At 46.4% G+C, this 14,464-nt stretch overlaps 1 protein-coding gene across 2 annotated transcripts in view; it reads left to right on the top strand.

Annotated features, from left to right (window-relative positions):
- Positions 1–12,203, top strand: part of IFT74 (intraflagellar transport 74) — a 386,790-nt gene extending 374,587 nt beyond the window's left edge. For both annotated transcript variants that reach the window (XM_063914103.1, XM_063914102.1), the window contains exons 18-20: positions 7,209–7,334; positions 7,832–7,892; positions 11,850–12,203. In XM_063914103.1, the coding sequence (XP_063770173.1) occupies positions 7,209–7,334; positions 7,832–7,892; positions 11,850–11,965 (303 nt within the window). In that variant the 3' untranslated portion in view covers positions 11,966–12,203. The remainder of the gene's footprint in view (positions 1–7,208; positions 7,335–7,831; positions 7,893–11,849) is intronic.
- Positions 12,204–14,464: the final 2,261 nt, after the last annotated feature.

Below are 14,464 nucleotides of genomic sequence, written 5' to 3'. Positions count from 1 at the left end.
ACGGGGGTGCGCATTTACCAGTGTTTTTCCCTAGTGAAAAAGGGTCCCCCTGCAGATTCCCGGATCAAGTGATCCGGGAATCCTACCCGTGTAGCTAGCCGGGTTGAACACGTGATCAACCCGGTAAGCTGTCTAGTATGAGCAGGAGCCGTGTCGAGGCGACACGGCTCCCGTTCACAGTGTATGGGAGGGCGGCGCTAGGAGATCATGTGATCTCCCAGCGCCGATCTCCCGCTTCAGCAGCAGCGTCACCAACCCGGCAATATGGTTGTGAGCGCTGTGGGAAGGGGGTTGTAGCACGGGTCGCAGCCGTGTCAGGCGACACGGCTGCGACCCGTGCTACAGAGGTGGAAAAGGGGTATAACAAGTAGTGGAGGAAGGTTATATGGGGAGATGAGTAATTTTGTTTACTATGTTTTGGACAAATAGATGAGCAGATGTTTGGTGTACATTTCCCGTGGTTTGGCTGCAGGCATTCCTCCGCCGCATATACTAAAGTCAAAACCATGGTAAAGCCACCACCACTAATAACATCTCCGTCCCAACTTTTTTACACATGAAGAACAGAAATCACCAAATTCTGCTGTGGGCTAACTCTAAATTGCCTGATATAACGATATTCATGTAACCGGCCAATGTCTTATCTTCTGCGCATGTGTCCCAGTTGTTATCATACAGAGACGCAGAACAGATCTGAGACAGACATCACAAGACCTATCAACAGGCAACTGGTGTGGATTATTGCATCGACAGTTTCTAGGTCGACAATGTTTGAGTCGACCACTATAGGTCGACAGGCACTAGGTGGACAGGGTTGGAACGTCGACAGGTGTTCTATGTCGACATGGTCTAGGTCGACAGTTCAAAAGGTCGACATGAGTTTTTTATTTTTTTTGGGTATCGATTTCTCCGTACAGTGACCGGGAAGTCCAATTAGTGCACCATGTTCGCTCGCCATGCTTCGGGCAGATTACCGTTCCAATCGTAGTTCACGTGGATCGTTAAGTATGAAAACGTTCAAATAGTGGTCGAACTAAACATTGTCGACCTAGACAGTGTCGATCTTCAGACCGGATCCCCAGGCAACACCCCAATGTATTTTATTGTGAGTGGGTTAATGCATATATGTGAGATAGCCTAGCCCTAGAGGTTATAAAAGGATTATGGAAAAAAGACAAAAAGCCTATACAGGTTGAGTATCCCTTATCCAAAATGCTCGGGACCAGAGGTATTTTGGATATCGGATTTTCTCTGACGTCCTAAGTGGATGCTGGGGACTCCGTCAGGACCATGGGGAATAGCGGCTCCGCAGGAGACAGGGCACAAAAGTAAAAGCTTTAGGATCAGGTGGTGTGCACTGGCTCCTCCCCCTATGACCCTCCTCCAAGCCTCAGTTAGATCTTTGTGCCCGGCCGAGAAGGGTGCAATCTAGGTGGCTCTCCTAAAGAGCTGCTTAGAGTAAAAGTTTTGTTAGGTCTTTTATTTTCAGTGAGTCCTGCTGGCAACAGGCTCACTGCATCGAGGGACTTAGGGGAGAAGGAGTGAACTCACCTGCGTGCAGGATGGATTGGCTTCTTAGGCTACTGGACACTAGCTCCAGAGGGACGATCACAGGTACAGCCTGGATGGGTCACCGGAGCCGCGCCGCCGACCCCCTTGCAGATGCTGAAGAGAGAAGAGGTCCAGAAATCGGCGGCTGAAGACTTCCCAGTCTTCTTAAGGTAGCGCACAGCACTGCAGCTGTGCGCCATTGCTCTCAGCACACTTCACACCAACGGTCACTGAGGGTGCAGGGCGCTTGGGGGGGCGCCCTGGGCAGCAATGAAAATACCTATACTGGCTAAAAATACATCACATATAGCCTCTGGGGCTATATGGATGTATTTAACCCCTGCCAGGTTGTCAGAAAAACGGGAGAAGAAGCCCGCCGAAAAGGGGGCGGGGCCTATTTTCCTCAGCACACAGCGCCATTTTCCCTCACAGAACTGCTGGTGGGAAGGCTCCCAGGCTCTCCCCTGCACTGCACTACAGAAACAGGGTTAAAACAGAGAGGGGGGGCACTTATTTGGCGATATGATTATATATTAAGATGCTATAAGGGGAAAACACTTATATAAAGGTTGTCCCTGTATAATTATAGCGTTTTGGTGTGTGCTGGCAAACTCTCCCTCTGTCTCCCCAAAGGGCTAGTGGGGTCCTGTCCTCTATCAGAGCATTCCCTGTGTGTGTGCTGGGTGTCGGTACGTGTGTGTCGACATGTATGAGGACGATGTTGGTGAGGAGGCGGGGCAATTGCCTGTAATGGTGATGTCACTCTCTAGGGAGTCGACTCCGGAATGGATGGCGTATTTAGGGAATTACGTGATAATGTCAACACGCTGCAAGGTCGGTTGACGACATGAGACGGCCGACAAACAAATTAGTACCTGTCCAGGCGTCTCAAACACCGTCAGGGGCTTTAAAACGCCCATTTACCTCAGTCGGTCGACACAGACACAGACAGGGACACTGACTCCAGTGTCGACGGTGAAGAAACAAACGTATTTTCCTTTAGGGCCACACGTTACATGTTAAGGGCAATGAAGGAGGTGTTACATATTTCTGATACTACAAGTACCACAAAAAAGGGTATTATGTGGGGTGTGAAAAAACTACCTGTAGTTTTTCCTGAATCAGATAAATTAGCGCTCACACGCTTATCAAAACAAGTGGCGTTACCGTCTCCAGATACGGCCGCCCTCAAGGAGCCAGCTAATAGGAGGCTGAAAAATATCCTAAAGAGTATATACACACATACTGGTGTTATACTGCGACCAGCGATCGCCTCAGCCTGGATGTGCAGCGCTGGGGTGGCTTGGTCGGATTCCCTGACTGAAAATATTGATACCCTTGACAGGGACAGTATTTTATTGACTATAGAGCATTTCTATATATACGAGATGCACAGAGGGATATTTGCACTCTGGCATCATGAGTAAGTGCGATGTCCATGTCTGCCAGAAGATGTTTATGGACACGACAGTGGTCAGGTGATGCACATTCCAAACGGCACATGGAAGTATTGCCGTATAAAGGGGAGGAGTTATTTGGGGTCGGTCCATCGGACCTGGTGGCCACGGCAACAGCTGGAAAATCCACCTTTTTACCCCAAGTCACATCTCAGCAGAAAAAGACACCGTCTTTTCAGCCTCAGTCCTTTCGTCCCCATAAGGGCAAGCGGGCAAAAGGCCAGTCATATCTGCCCAGGGGTAGAGGAACGGAAGAAGACTGCAGCAGGCAGCCCCTTCCCAGGAACAGAAGCCCTCCACCGCTTCTGCCAAGTCCTCAGCATGACGCTGGGGCCGTACAAGCGGACTCGGGTGCGATGGGGGGGGGGTCATCTCAAGAGTTTCAGCGCGCAGTGGGCTCACTCGCAAGTGGACCCCTGGATCCTACAAGTAGTATCCCAGGGGTACAGATTGGAAATTCGAGACGTCTCCCCCTCGCAGGTTCCTGAAATCTGCTTTACCAACGTCTCCCTCCGACAGGGAGGCATTATTGGAAACAATTCAGAAGCTGTATTCCCAGCAGGTGATAATCAAAGTACCCCTCCTACAACAAGGAAAAGGGTATTATTCCACACTATTTGTGGTACTGAAGCCAGACGGCTCGGTGAGACCTATTCTAAATCTGAAATATTTGAACACTTACATACAAAGGTTCAAATCAAGATGGAGTCACTCAGAGCAGTGATAGCGAACCAGGAAGAAGGGGACTATATGGTGTCCCTGGACATCAAGGATCCTTACCTCCATGTCCCAATTTGCCCTTCTCACCAAGGGTACCTCAGGTTCGTGGTACAAAACTGTCACTATCAGTTTCAGACGCTGCCGTTTGGATTGTCCACGGCACCCCGGGTCTTTACCAAGGTAATGGCCGAAATGATGATCCTTCTTCAAAGAAAAGGCGTCTTAAGTATCCCTTACTTGGACGATCTCCTGATAAGGGCAAGGTCCAGAGAACAGTTGGAGGTCGGAGTAGCACTATCTCAAGTAGTTCTACGACAGCACGGGTGGATTCTAAATATTCCAAAATCGCAGCTGTCTCCGACGACACGTCTGCTGTTCCTAGGGATGATTCTGGACACAGTCCAGAAAAAGGTGTTTCTCCCGGAGGAGAAAGCCAGGGAGTTATCCGAGCTAGTCAGGAACCTCCTAAAACCAGGAAAAGTGTCAGTGCATCATTGCACAAGGGTCCTGGGAAAAATGGTGGCTTCTTACGAAGCGATTCCATTCGGCAGATTTCACGCAAGAATTTTTCAGTGGGATCTGCTGGAAAAATGGTCCGGATCGCATCTTCAGATGCATCAGCGGATAACCCTGTCTCCAAGGACAAGGGTGTCTCTTCTGTGGTGGCTGCAGAGTGCTCATCTACTTAAGGGCCACAGATTCGGCATTCAGGATTGGGTCCTGGTGACCACGGATGCCAGCCTGAAAGGCTGGGGAGCAGTCACACAAGGAAAAAAATTTCCAGGGAGTGTGATCAAGTCTGGAGACTTCTCTCCACATAAATGTACTGGAGCTAAGAGCAATTTACAATGCTCTAAGCTTAGCAAGACCTCTGCTTCAAGGTCAGCCGGTATTGATCCAGTGGGACAACATCACGGCAGTCGCCCACGTAAACAGACAGGGCGGCACAAGAAGCAGGAGGGCAATGGCAGAAACTGCAAGGATTCTTCGCTGGGCGGAAAATCATGTGATAACACTGTCAGCAGTGTTCATTCCGGGAGTCGACAACTGGGAAGCAGACTTCCTCGGCACGACCTCCACCCGGGAGAGTGGGGACTTCATCGGGAAGTTTTCCACATGATTGTGAACCGTTGGGAAAGACCAAAGGTGGACATGATGACGTCCCGCCTGAACAAAAAACTGGACAGGTATTGCGCCAGGTCAAGAGACCCTCAGGCAATAGCTGTGGACGTTCTGGTAACACCTTGGGTGTACCAGTCGGTGTATGTGTTCCCTCCTCTGCTTCTCATACCTAAGGTACTGAGAATTATAAGACGTAGAGGAGTAAGAACTATACTCGTGGCTCCGGATTGGCCAAGAAGGACTTGGTACCCGGAACTTCAAGAGATGCTCACAGAGGACTCATGGCCTCTGCCGCTAAGAAGGGACTTGCTTCAGCAAGTACCATGTCTGTTCCAAGACTTACCGCGGCTGCGTTTGACGGCATGGCGGTTGAACGCCGGATCCTAAGGGAAAAAGGCATTCCGGAAGAGGTCATTCGTACCCTGGTCAAAGCCAGGAAGGAGGTGACCGCACAACATTATCACCACATGTGGCGAAAATATGTTGCGTGGTGTGAGGCCAGGAAGGCCCCACGAAGAAATTTCAACTCGGTCGATTCCTGCATTTCCTGCAAACAGGAGTGTCTATGGGCCTCAAATTGGGGTCCATTAAGGTTCAAATTTCGGCCCTGTCGATTTTCTTCCAGAAAGAATTTGCTTCAGTTCCTGAAGTCCAGAAGTTTGTCAAGGGAGTACTGCATATACAACCCCCTTTTTGTGCCTCCAGTGGCACTGTGGGATCTCAACGTAGTTCTGGGATTCCTCAAATCACATTGGTTTAAACCGCTCAAATCTGTGGATTTGAAATATCTCACATGGAAAGTGACCATGATGTTGGCCCTGGCCTCGGCCAGGCGAGTGTCAGAATTGGCGGCTTTGTCTCACAAAAGCCCATATCTGATTGTCCATTCGGACAGGGCAGAGCTGCGGACTCGTCCCCAGTTTCTCCCTAAGGTGGTGTCAGCTTTTCACCTGAACCAGCTTATTGTGGTACCTGCGGCTACTAGGGACTTGGAGGACTCCAAGTTGCTGGATGTTGTCAGGGCCCTGAAAATATAGGTTTCCAGGACGGCTGGAGTCAGGAAAACGGACTTGCTGTTATCCTGTATGCACCCAACAAACTGGGTGCTCTTGCTTCTAAGCAGACGATTGCTAGTTGGATGTGTAGTACAATTCAGCTTGCACATTCTGTGGCAGGCCTGCCACAGCCAAAATATGTAAATGCCCATTCCACAAGGAAGGTGGGCTCATCTTGGGCGGCTGCCCGAGGGGTCTCGGCTTTACAACTTTGCCGAGCTGCTACTTGGTCAGGGGCACACCCTGGCTGAGGAGGACCTGGAGTTCTCTCACTCGGTGCTGCAGAGTCATCCGCACTCTCCCGCCCGTTTGGGAGCTTTGGTATAATCCCCATGGTCCTGACTGAGTCCCCAGCATCCACTTAGGACGTCAGAGAAAATAAGAATTTACTTACCGATAATTCTATTTCTCGTAGTCCGTAGTGGATGCTGGGCGCCCATCCCAAGTGCGGATTGTCTGCAATACTTGTACATAGTTATTGTTACAAAAATCGGGTTATTATTGTTGTGAGCCATCTTTTCAGAGGCTCCGCTGTTATCATGCTGTTAACTGGGTTCAGATCACAGGTTGTACAGTGTGATTGGTGTGGCTGGTATGAGTCTTACCCGGGATTCAAAATCCTTCCTTATTGTGTACGCTCGTCCGGGCACAGTATCCTAACTGAGGCTTGGAGGAGGGTCATAGGGGGAGGAGCCAGTGCACACCACCTGATCCTAAAGCTTTTACTTTTGTGCCCTGTCTCCTGCGGAGCCGCTATTCCCCATGGTCCTGACGGAGTCCCCAGCATCCACTACGGACTACGAGAAATAGAATTATCGGTAAGTAAATTCTTATTTTTCCGTATTTTGGAATAATTGCATACCATAATGATATATCATGGCGATGGGACCTAAGTCTAAGCACAGAATGCATTTATATTACATATACACCTTATACACACAGCCTGAAGGTAATTTTAGCCAATATTTTTTATAACTTTGTGCATTAAACAAAGTGTATCTACATTCACACAATTCATTTATGTTTCATATACACCTTATACACACAGCCTGAAGGTCATTTAATACAGTATGTTTAATAACTGTATGTATTAAACAAAGTTTGTGTACATTGAGCCATCAAAAAACAAAAGTTTCACTATCTCACTCTCACTCAAAAAAGTCCGTATTTCGGAATATTCCGTATTTCGGATATTTGGATATGGGATACTCAACCTGTATATTTATATATTTTGTCAATTAAAGTAATAGGAAACGAAAACCATAAAATAGTGTGTCTCTAATACTTCTGTTTTTATCATCAGAAACTCCAGGAAGATAAAATAATATTAACCAAATGCACAGACACCTTTAGGAAAACACTAAGTCAGCTGAATCAGGAGAATGAAAAACTGAAGTCCCAGCTGAAGGATAATGAGACCCACACTCAGGTAACCTGCTGTACAGTCATATAAAGTGACTGACACAAACTGAAGATTGCAGCTAGGATTATGGATTCTATAGCAGGATTGGCAATCATCAGTAAATGTGCCAACAGTAAAGGATGTTGTACTGTATTTTCAATGGTCATTAAGTAACAACATCATTAACAAAAGATTTCAGGCCACTCATGAAACTAACAACGATAGGACCACGTATTTTTAGCTTGAGTGTTATGAACCTCTAATTTATAATCCTGAGAGCCCGACTATTATAGGTGTTTGTTAAAGATGTTGCTACTACAGTACTTTCAGTTCTGAACACATTTTGAAGCAGACTACAAATATGTTTTATAATATTCTAGGCATTTACATTTTTATAAAATTGTCAATAACATAATTAATAATAATATTTTTGGAAGCCCTATTTTATCATAGATAACTAAAAGATATCTAATACTAGGCTATTTCATAATAACAGTTTAACTTACTTTGTTTTATGTTCACAGCTCACAAATCTAGAGAGAAAATGGCAACAATACGAGCAGAATAACTTTGTAATGAAAGAATGTATCCTTCGTTATGTATAAAAATCTGAGCCGTAACTAGACATTTCTGTGCCCTGTGCCCCCGTACTTTAAATAGAGACAGTGCGCGCTGAAGGCGTGCATCAAAACTTTAGGGGCGTGGCTTCATGGGGAAGGGACGTGGCCACATAATAGTACCAATTCACATTACACCACACAGTAGTGGCCGTTATTCATATTACACCACACAGTAATGCCACTTGTACACATCACGCCACATAGAGCCCCTTAGGCACTTCGCGCCAGGTAGAGACCCTGAGGCACTCTGCGTCAGAGAGAAAGGGAGGGGGTGGTGTGTGTGTGTCTAATTACCTTGCAGGGAGAGCCCAGAGCATCACAGCGGGATAACCGCCACTTACCGGGGGAGCCGCCACACTTCACGATGCAGTAGCCCGGGGCCTCATTTGGGGAACGCGCTGACATAGTGCTAAAGCGGGGGAGACCAGCAGACACTGAGCCTGCAGCCGACAAGCTGCAGTGTCCGGCTACCAATCTATGTGACACGATAACAAAGTTGCCAGGCGCTGCAATACTTGTGCTGCGCGGCCTTGTCTCACATGTCTGTGCCAACAGACACACCTAGTTACGGCACTGGGGAGGGGGTTTGGGGAGTTAATAATGGCAGGTGAAGATATTATAAATTTAGAGGGAGTGAGGAACCTTTTGCACCATATGTTGCGCTAAGCTGCTGCAGCGTGAGCTGGATGGTGTGCCTCCACCACCTGCTGAAACGCCGCAGCTACCCGCTGGCATAGGGCACTGTGGGAGTCAACTGGGGCTGGGAGAGGCGTCATCACATCTCTCCCTGGTCTGGAGACACTGCAGTGATGGCGGAGGCGGAGCTTCCGATCCGGGGAGAAGAAGGCGAAGCTGGTGCTACCTTCTTGTATAGTGGGTGCGCTCAGCAACAGATGAGCTGAGCACACACCACATACAGGGCAGCGGCGGTGAGTGAGAGAGAGAACGGATGTGCGGGTGGTGCTGCCACATGGTGCGCCCACAGTGCATATGCGCTGTGGGCAAGGCACCAATGGCACACAGCTAGTTACGGCCCTGATAACTGTAGCATAGAACAGCTGTGATAGACACATGAGCAGCTATGATTAGTAAAAGCTATCCCATTTCCACAAAGTATAATTTCTAATTCAGTAGTAAATTAGAAAATACAACTAAGCAAAGTTAACCTACCTCTTTTTGTCAGAAATCAGAATTTCCCCTTCATCCACTGGGGGACATAAGAGACACTGAGGTTAAGTGAGTGGAGTGCACTCTGCACTTTAAAACAACCGGAGCTGAAACTCTGGCTTCTTCACCTCAATACACTGCCGAGCATTTTCTCCAATGTCTGTATTCGGTTTGTGTTATAATTCAACCTTGCTTGAGTCTCCTTTGTGAAGGTGCTCCTGTGAATGCAGGTCAATCAAGAAAACCAAACTCAGTGCACAGCAGCACCAGACTGGATAGTGCACATGCAGCTAGTAAAGGAAAAGGGGGAAATTGCATCCCCGCGACGATAGACCAATTAAATGATGTAGTGGCGGTGTGAGAATGGATGTACATAGTACAGACACTGCACACCACTATACACACGATTACTGCACTGGTGACATTAGTAAATGCAGTAAATCTTATTAAATCAATTTATTGAAATGTAAAATTAATAATTAAGGGCCTGATTCAGCACAGGACCCTGTTTCAAATGCCCATGCAGATTCCTGATTACCAGAATGTGCACAGGCACAGGACCTATTCTGCACATGGGCAAAACAGGTCCTGAGTGATCATACACAGTCCCCCCTCTGCCTGACTGACAAGCTTACCCAGCTGGCCGTCTGCAAGAAACACTGAGACCATCGGACGCGATGTTGATCCCATGCTGCGACCTCTGTTTATGATCTTCCCAGCAGTGGAGTGCTACAGAATAACAGCTGCAGGAATACAGAGCACAGCCTCTGTGGGCTTAACACTCTGAAGATCCCGGTACTGGTCTCTGATCCCTCATTTATTATCAGGCAGAGCTTGTCCCAATTAACATATATGGGTGTTGGTTTGTTTGTTTGTTTGTTTGTAGGCGGGGGGGTTGTAACCTATTTTTCTGCACTTTCAGAGGTCTCTGTTATTGGAGGAAATTAAGAGATTTGCAGTTGTGGCTTTAGAGATCAGTGTAGATACGTTGTGAGTTAACGAGACTGATACATTTGATACAATTAATTTTTAATGATTGCAACATCTGAGATCTTGTGGTATGGTACTATCTCATTGAGCAACTTGTCAACCTTCTCTTCTTCCTCATGGCTCGCTGGCTGGGTAGCTGACCTCCAACATTATCATCATTTATTTCTAAAGCACCAACATAATAAGCAGCACTTTACATTGAGCGTATAGTAATACAAACAACTTACAATGAAACAGGTCAGGGCTGAGTTGCCTAAACGCGTTTACAATCTATACCTGGGTATACACACATACAGTCATTGGCCCGTTCTCCCAATATTGGGTGAATGGCTGACGATTGTATAGATGTGTATGCAGGAGCTATTGTGGAGAGGGGGCCTGGACTGCACACTCTAGCTTCTTATAATGGGATGAGCTACCTTGCTGGGACTTAGTACTACAATATAGGAACATGGGTGCAGGTGCACCATACACCATTATAACTATAACAACCATAATACGTATTCAAGGTTCTTGGCATATATTGGCCAGTATATGAGCCTGCCCACCTACTTCACAGTGACCTCGTCGGACAGGTTCCTAACATTATAGGGGTTCGCCTCTGGGGCGCAGAGCACCCCCAAACTATACCAACCATACCACCCCAGGGCATCACACAGATAAGGGATAGAAGTGAGAAATCAGTGTTAGGAAAATGAAATAGGCTGCTGAGTGTTAAAAAGAGGACAACAGTAAGGTGTCAGAGTGTTAGAAAGTGAGATTAGCTGATCAGTGTTACAAGTGTATAAGATATGTCAAAAATGCTACTTACAGTACTGTAAATAAAAAACAAACACAGGGTGATAGAGCCGAACTCCTATAATGTTGCGGACCTGTCTGACGAGGTCACCATGAAGTAGGTGGGCAGCCTCATATACTGGCCAATATATGCCAAGAACCTTGAATATGATCGTTGTTATAATTTTAATGGTGTATGGTGCAATAGTGTATGCAGGAGCGTTAGCCAATAAACGGCTTATAATGCTCCTGCAATGGTCAGAATCGGGATGTTGCATCTTATGTGCTGCACAGCCGGTCCCCTGTCCCATAGAGGAGCCGCTTGCCTCACTGCTGCTGCCGCTACCTCACAGGGGGTCACGCTGGATATACACCACTCGGCTGATCGGGAGTAGGAAACCTGATCAGCTGAGGATTGTGAATGTGTGTTGGTGGAAATACCTGACACACAAGGTGACACAATAACAATTGCAGATGTTGGTGGCTTGAAATATTCTTGGATACAGTGAGTGCTAATATCCACACACCCTGCAGTGTAGAGAGTTACTCTGAGCTTTTGGGGCAGATTTACGTTCACTCCTTCCAGTGGCCTTGCCCCACTATGTAATGTCACACATTGGGCAGGAATGGGGGATTGGGAAGGGGGGGGCGGGCGGGCGCGGTTAGTGCTCCGGCTCGTAGCAGTTTATGATTACAGAATATCTTCTGCTCTTCAGTTAAGTTGAAACTTCCAACTTCCTGTACAGGGTAAATAAACATAGTTCCATCAGCAGATGACACTGGAATAAGTATCAGGTGGCAGAAGACTGCTGGATGTGGTACAGTTGAAGATTATTAAAGTAAGACAAAGGATAAGCACATGAGGGAAGAGGCCCTGCTCGTGAGAGATGTACAGTCCTTATAGGATAATGCAAGCATATTTGATATAAATCTCATTTTAGTATAATAGTTTCAGTTTTGTTGATATCACCTTGACTTTTCTGTGCAGTCATAGATACAAAGAGCCAGGAGAGTGACTACAGACAAGTGATGAAGAATGTAACTAAACAATTAGCAGAGTATAATAAAACTCTTACAGAGGCATTACAGAACTCCAGGAACTGAACCCTTTAGCTCTTCCTTTCTGCAAACCAGCAAGTTCAACTCTCTGGCAATATGATCACTGTCTTGCTAATTGTATATGTAATATTTAAAGCTTTTGAAATCACATTTATAATGTATTTATGAAAGATTACACAAATAATTTTTTTAAGAAGTACTAATTATTGTTTGTAACGTTGATTGTGCCAGTGTATACTGAAAAATAAAATTACATTTATTTTGTTGTTTTTAGAAACATTTAGATGTGCTGTTATTCTGAATTTTTTTATGTTATTTACTTTAGATCACTGGGTTATCAGTTATTCTCTTTGATACTCCATGATAGCCATTAAAATGGGTATTTTCCATTCTATGGGTAGAGAAGGTCTAGATGAAAAAGTCCCCAGGGCTGGCTACATGGGAGACATCCGTTTGCTTCCATTGGGATTTGGTTGTTCATTTTCAAAGGACTCTAGTTTGGATTGATGCTAGTGTTCTGCAGAAGCGCCATGTATGCAGATTAGGTAGCAGAAAGAAAATTCTGAACAGCTCGGAACACAGGGGCAGATGTATTAACCTGGAGAAGGGATAAAGAAGTGATAAACACAAGGTGATAACGCACCAGCCAATCATTACGGATTTGAAAAATTACAGTTAGGAGCTGACTGGCTGGTGCGTTATCACCTAGCACTTATCACCGCTTTATCACTTCTTTATCCCTTCTCCAGGCTTAATACATCTGCCCCACAGTTAGTGATGTGCACCAGAAATTTTTCGGGTTTTGGTTTTGGATTCGGACGCGTTTTGCCAAAACCTCCCTGAAAATTTTTTGTCGGATTCGGGTGTGTTTTGGATTCGGGTGTTTTTTTACAAAAAACCCTCAAAAACAGCTTAAATCATAGAATTTGGGGGTCATTTTGATCCCATAATATTATTAACCTCAATAACCATAATTTACACTCATTTTCAGTCTATTTTGAACACCTCACAATATTATTTTTAGTCCTAAAATTTGCACCGAGGTCGCTGGATGGCTAAGCTAAGCGACACAAGTGGCCGACACAAACACCTGGCCCTTCTAGGAGTGGCACTGCAGTGTCAGGCAGGATAGCACTTCAAAAATATAGTCCCCAAACAGCACATGATGCAAAGAAAACAAGAGGCGCACCAAGGTCGCTGTGTGACTAAGCTAAGCGACACAAGTGTCCGACACAAACACCTGGCACATCTAGGAGTGGCACTGCAGTGTCAGACAGGATAGCACTTCAAAAATATAGTCCCCAAACAGCACATGATGCAAAGAAAACAAGAGGCGCACCAAGGTCGCTGTGTGACTAAGCTAAGCGACACAAGTGTCCGACACAAACACCTGGCACATCTAGGAGTGGCACTGCAGTGTCAGACAGGATGGCACTTCAAAAAAATAGTCCCCAAACAGCACATGATGCAAAGAAAAAAAGAGGCGCACCAAGGTCGCTGTGTGACTAAGCTAAGCGACACAAGTGGCTGACACAAACACCTGGCCCATCAAGGAGTGGCACTGCAGTGTCAGACAGGATGGCACTTCAAAAAAATTGTCCCCAAACAGCACATGATGCAAAGAAAAAAAGAGGCGCACCAAGGTCGCTGTGTGACTAAGCTAAGCAACACAAGTGGCCGACACAAACACCTGGCCCATCTAGGAGTGGCACTTCAGTGTCTGACAGGATGGCAGATTTTAAAACTAGTCCCCAAACAGCACATGATGCAAAGAAAAAAAGAGGCGCAATGAGGTAGCTGTGTGACTAAGCTAAGCGACCCAAGTGGCCGACACAAACACCTGGCCCATCTAGGAGTGGCACTTCAGTGTCAGACAGGATGGCAGATTTTAAAACTAGTCCCCAAACAGCACATGATGCAAAGAAAAAAAGAGGCGCAATGAGGTAGCTGTGTGACTAAGCTAAGCGACCCAAGTGGCCGACACAAACACCTGGCCCATCTAGGAGTGGCACTGCAGTGTCAGACAGGATGGCACTTCAAAAAATAGTCCCCAAACAGCACATGATGCAAAGAAAAAAAGAGGTGCACCAAGGTCGCTGTGTGACTAAGCTAAGCGACCCAAGTGGCCGACACAAACACCTGGCTCATCTAGGAGTGGCACTGCAGTTTTCTAACGAGAGGATGAGTGCTTCCATACTCATGTGAATCTGAACCACTAGCCATGAACATAGGCCAGGGCCTCAGCCGTGCCTTGCCACTCCGTGTCGTAAATGGCATATTGGCAAGTTTACGCTTCTCATCAGACGCTTTCAATTTTTATTTGTGGGTCATTTTACTGAACTTTTGTTTTTTGGATTTTACATGCTCTCTACTATGACATTGGGCATCGGCCTTGGCAGACGACTTGATGGCATTTCATCGTCTCGGCCATGGCTAGTGGCAGCAGCTTCAGCACGAGGTGGAAGTGGATCTTGATCTTTCCTTATTTTAACCTCCACATTTTTGTTCTCCATTTTTTAATGTGTGGAATTATATGCCAGTATC

The sequence above is a fragment of the Pseudophryne corroboree genome, chromosome 1, assembly GCF_028390025.1.
Source record: "Pseudophryne corroboree isolate aPseCor3 chromosome 1, aPseCor3.hap2, whole genome shotgun sequence".
In the NCBI taxonomy this organism is placed as follows: Eukaryota; Metazoa; Chordata; class Amphibia; order Anura; family Myobatrachidae; genus Pseudophryne; species Pseudophryne corroboree.
The sequence above is the reverse complement of the archived record's forward strand: the minus strand, read 5'-3'. Positions and strand labels throughout refer to the sequence as shown.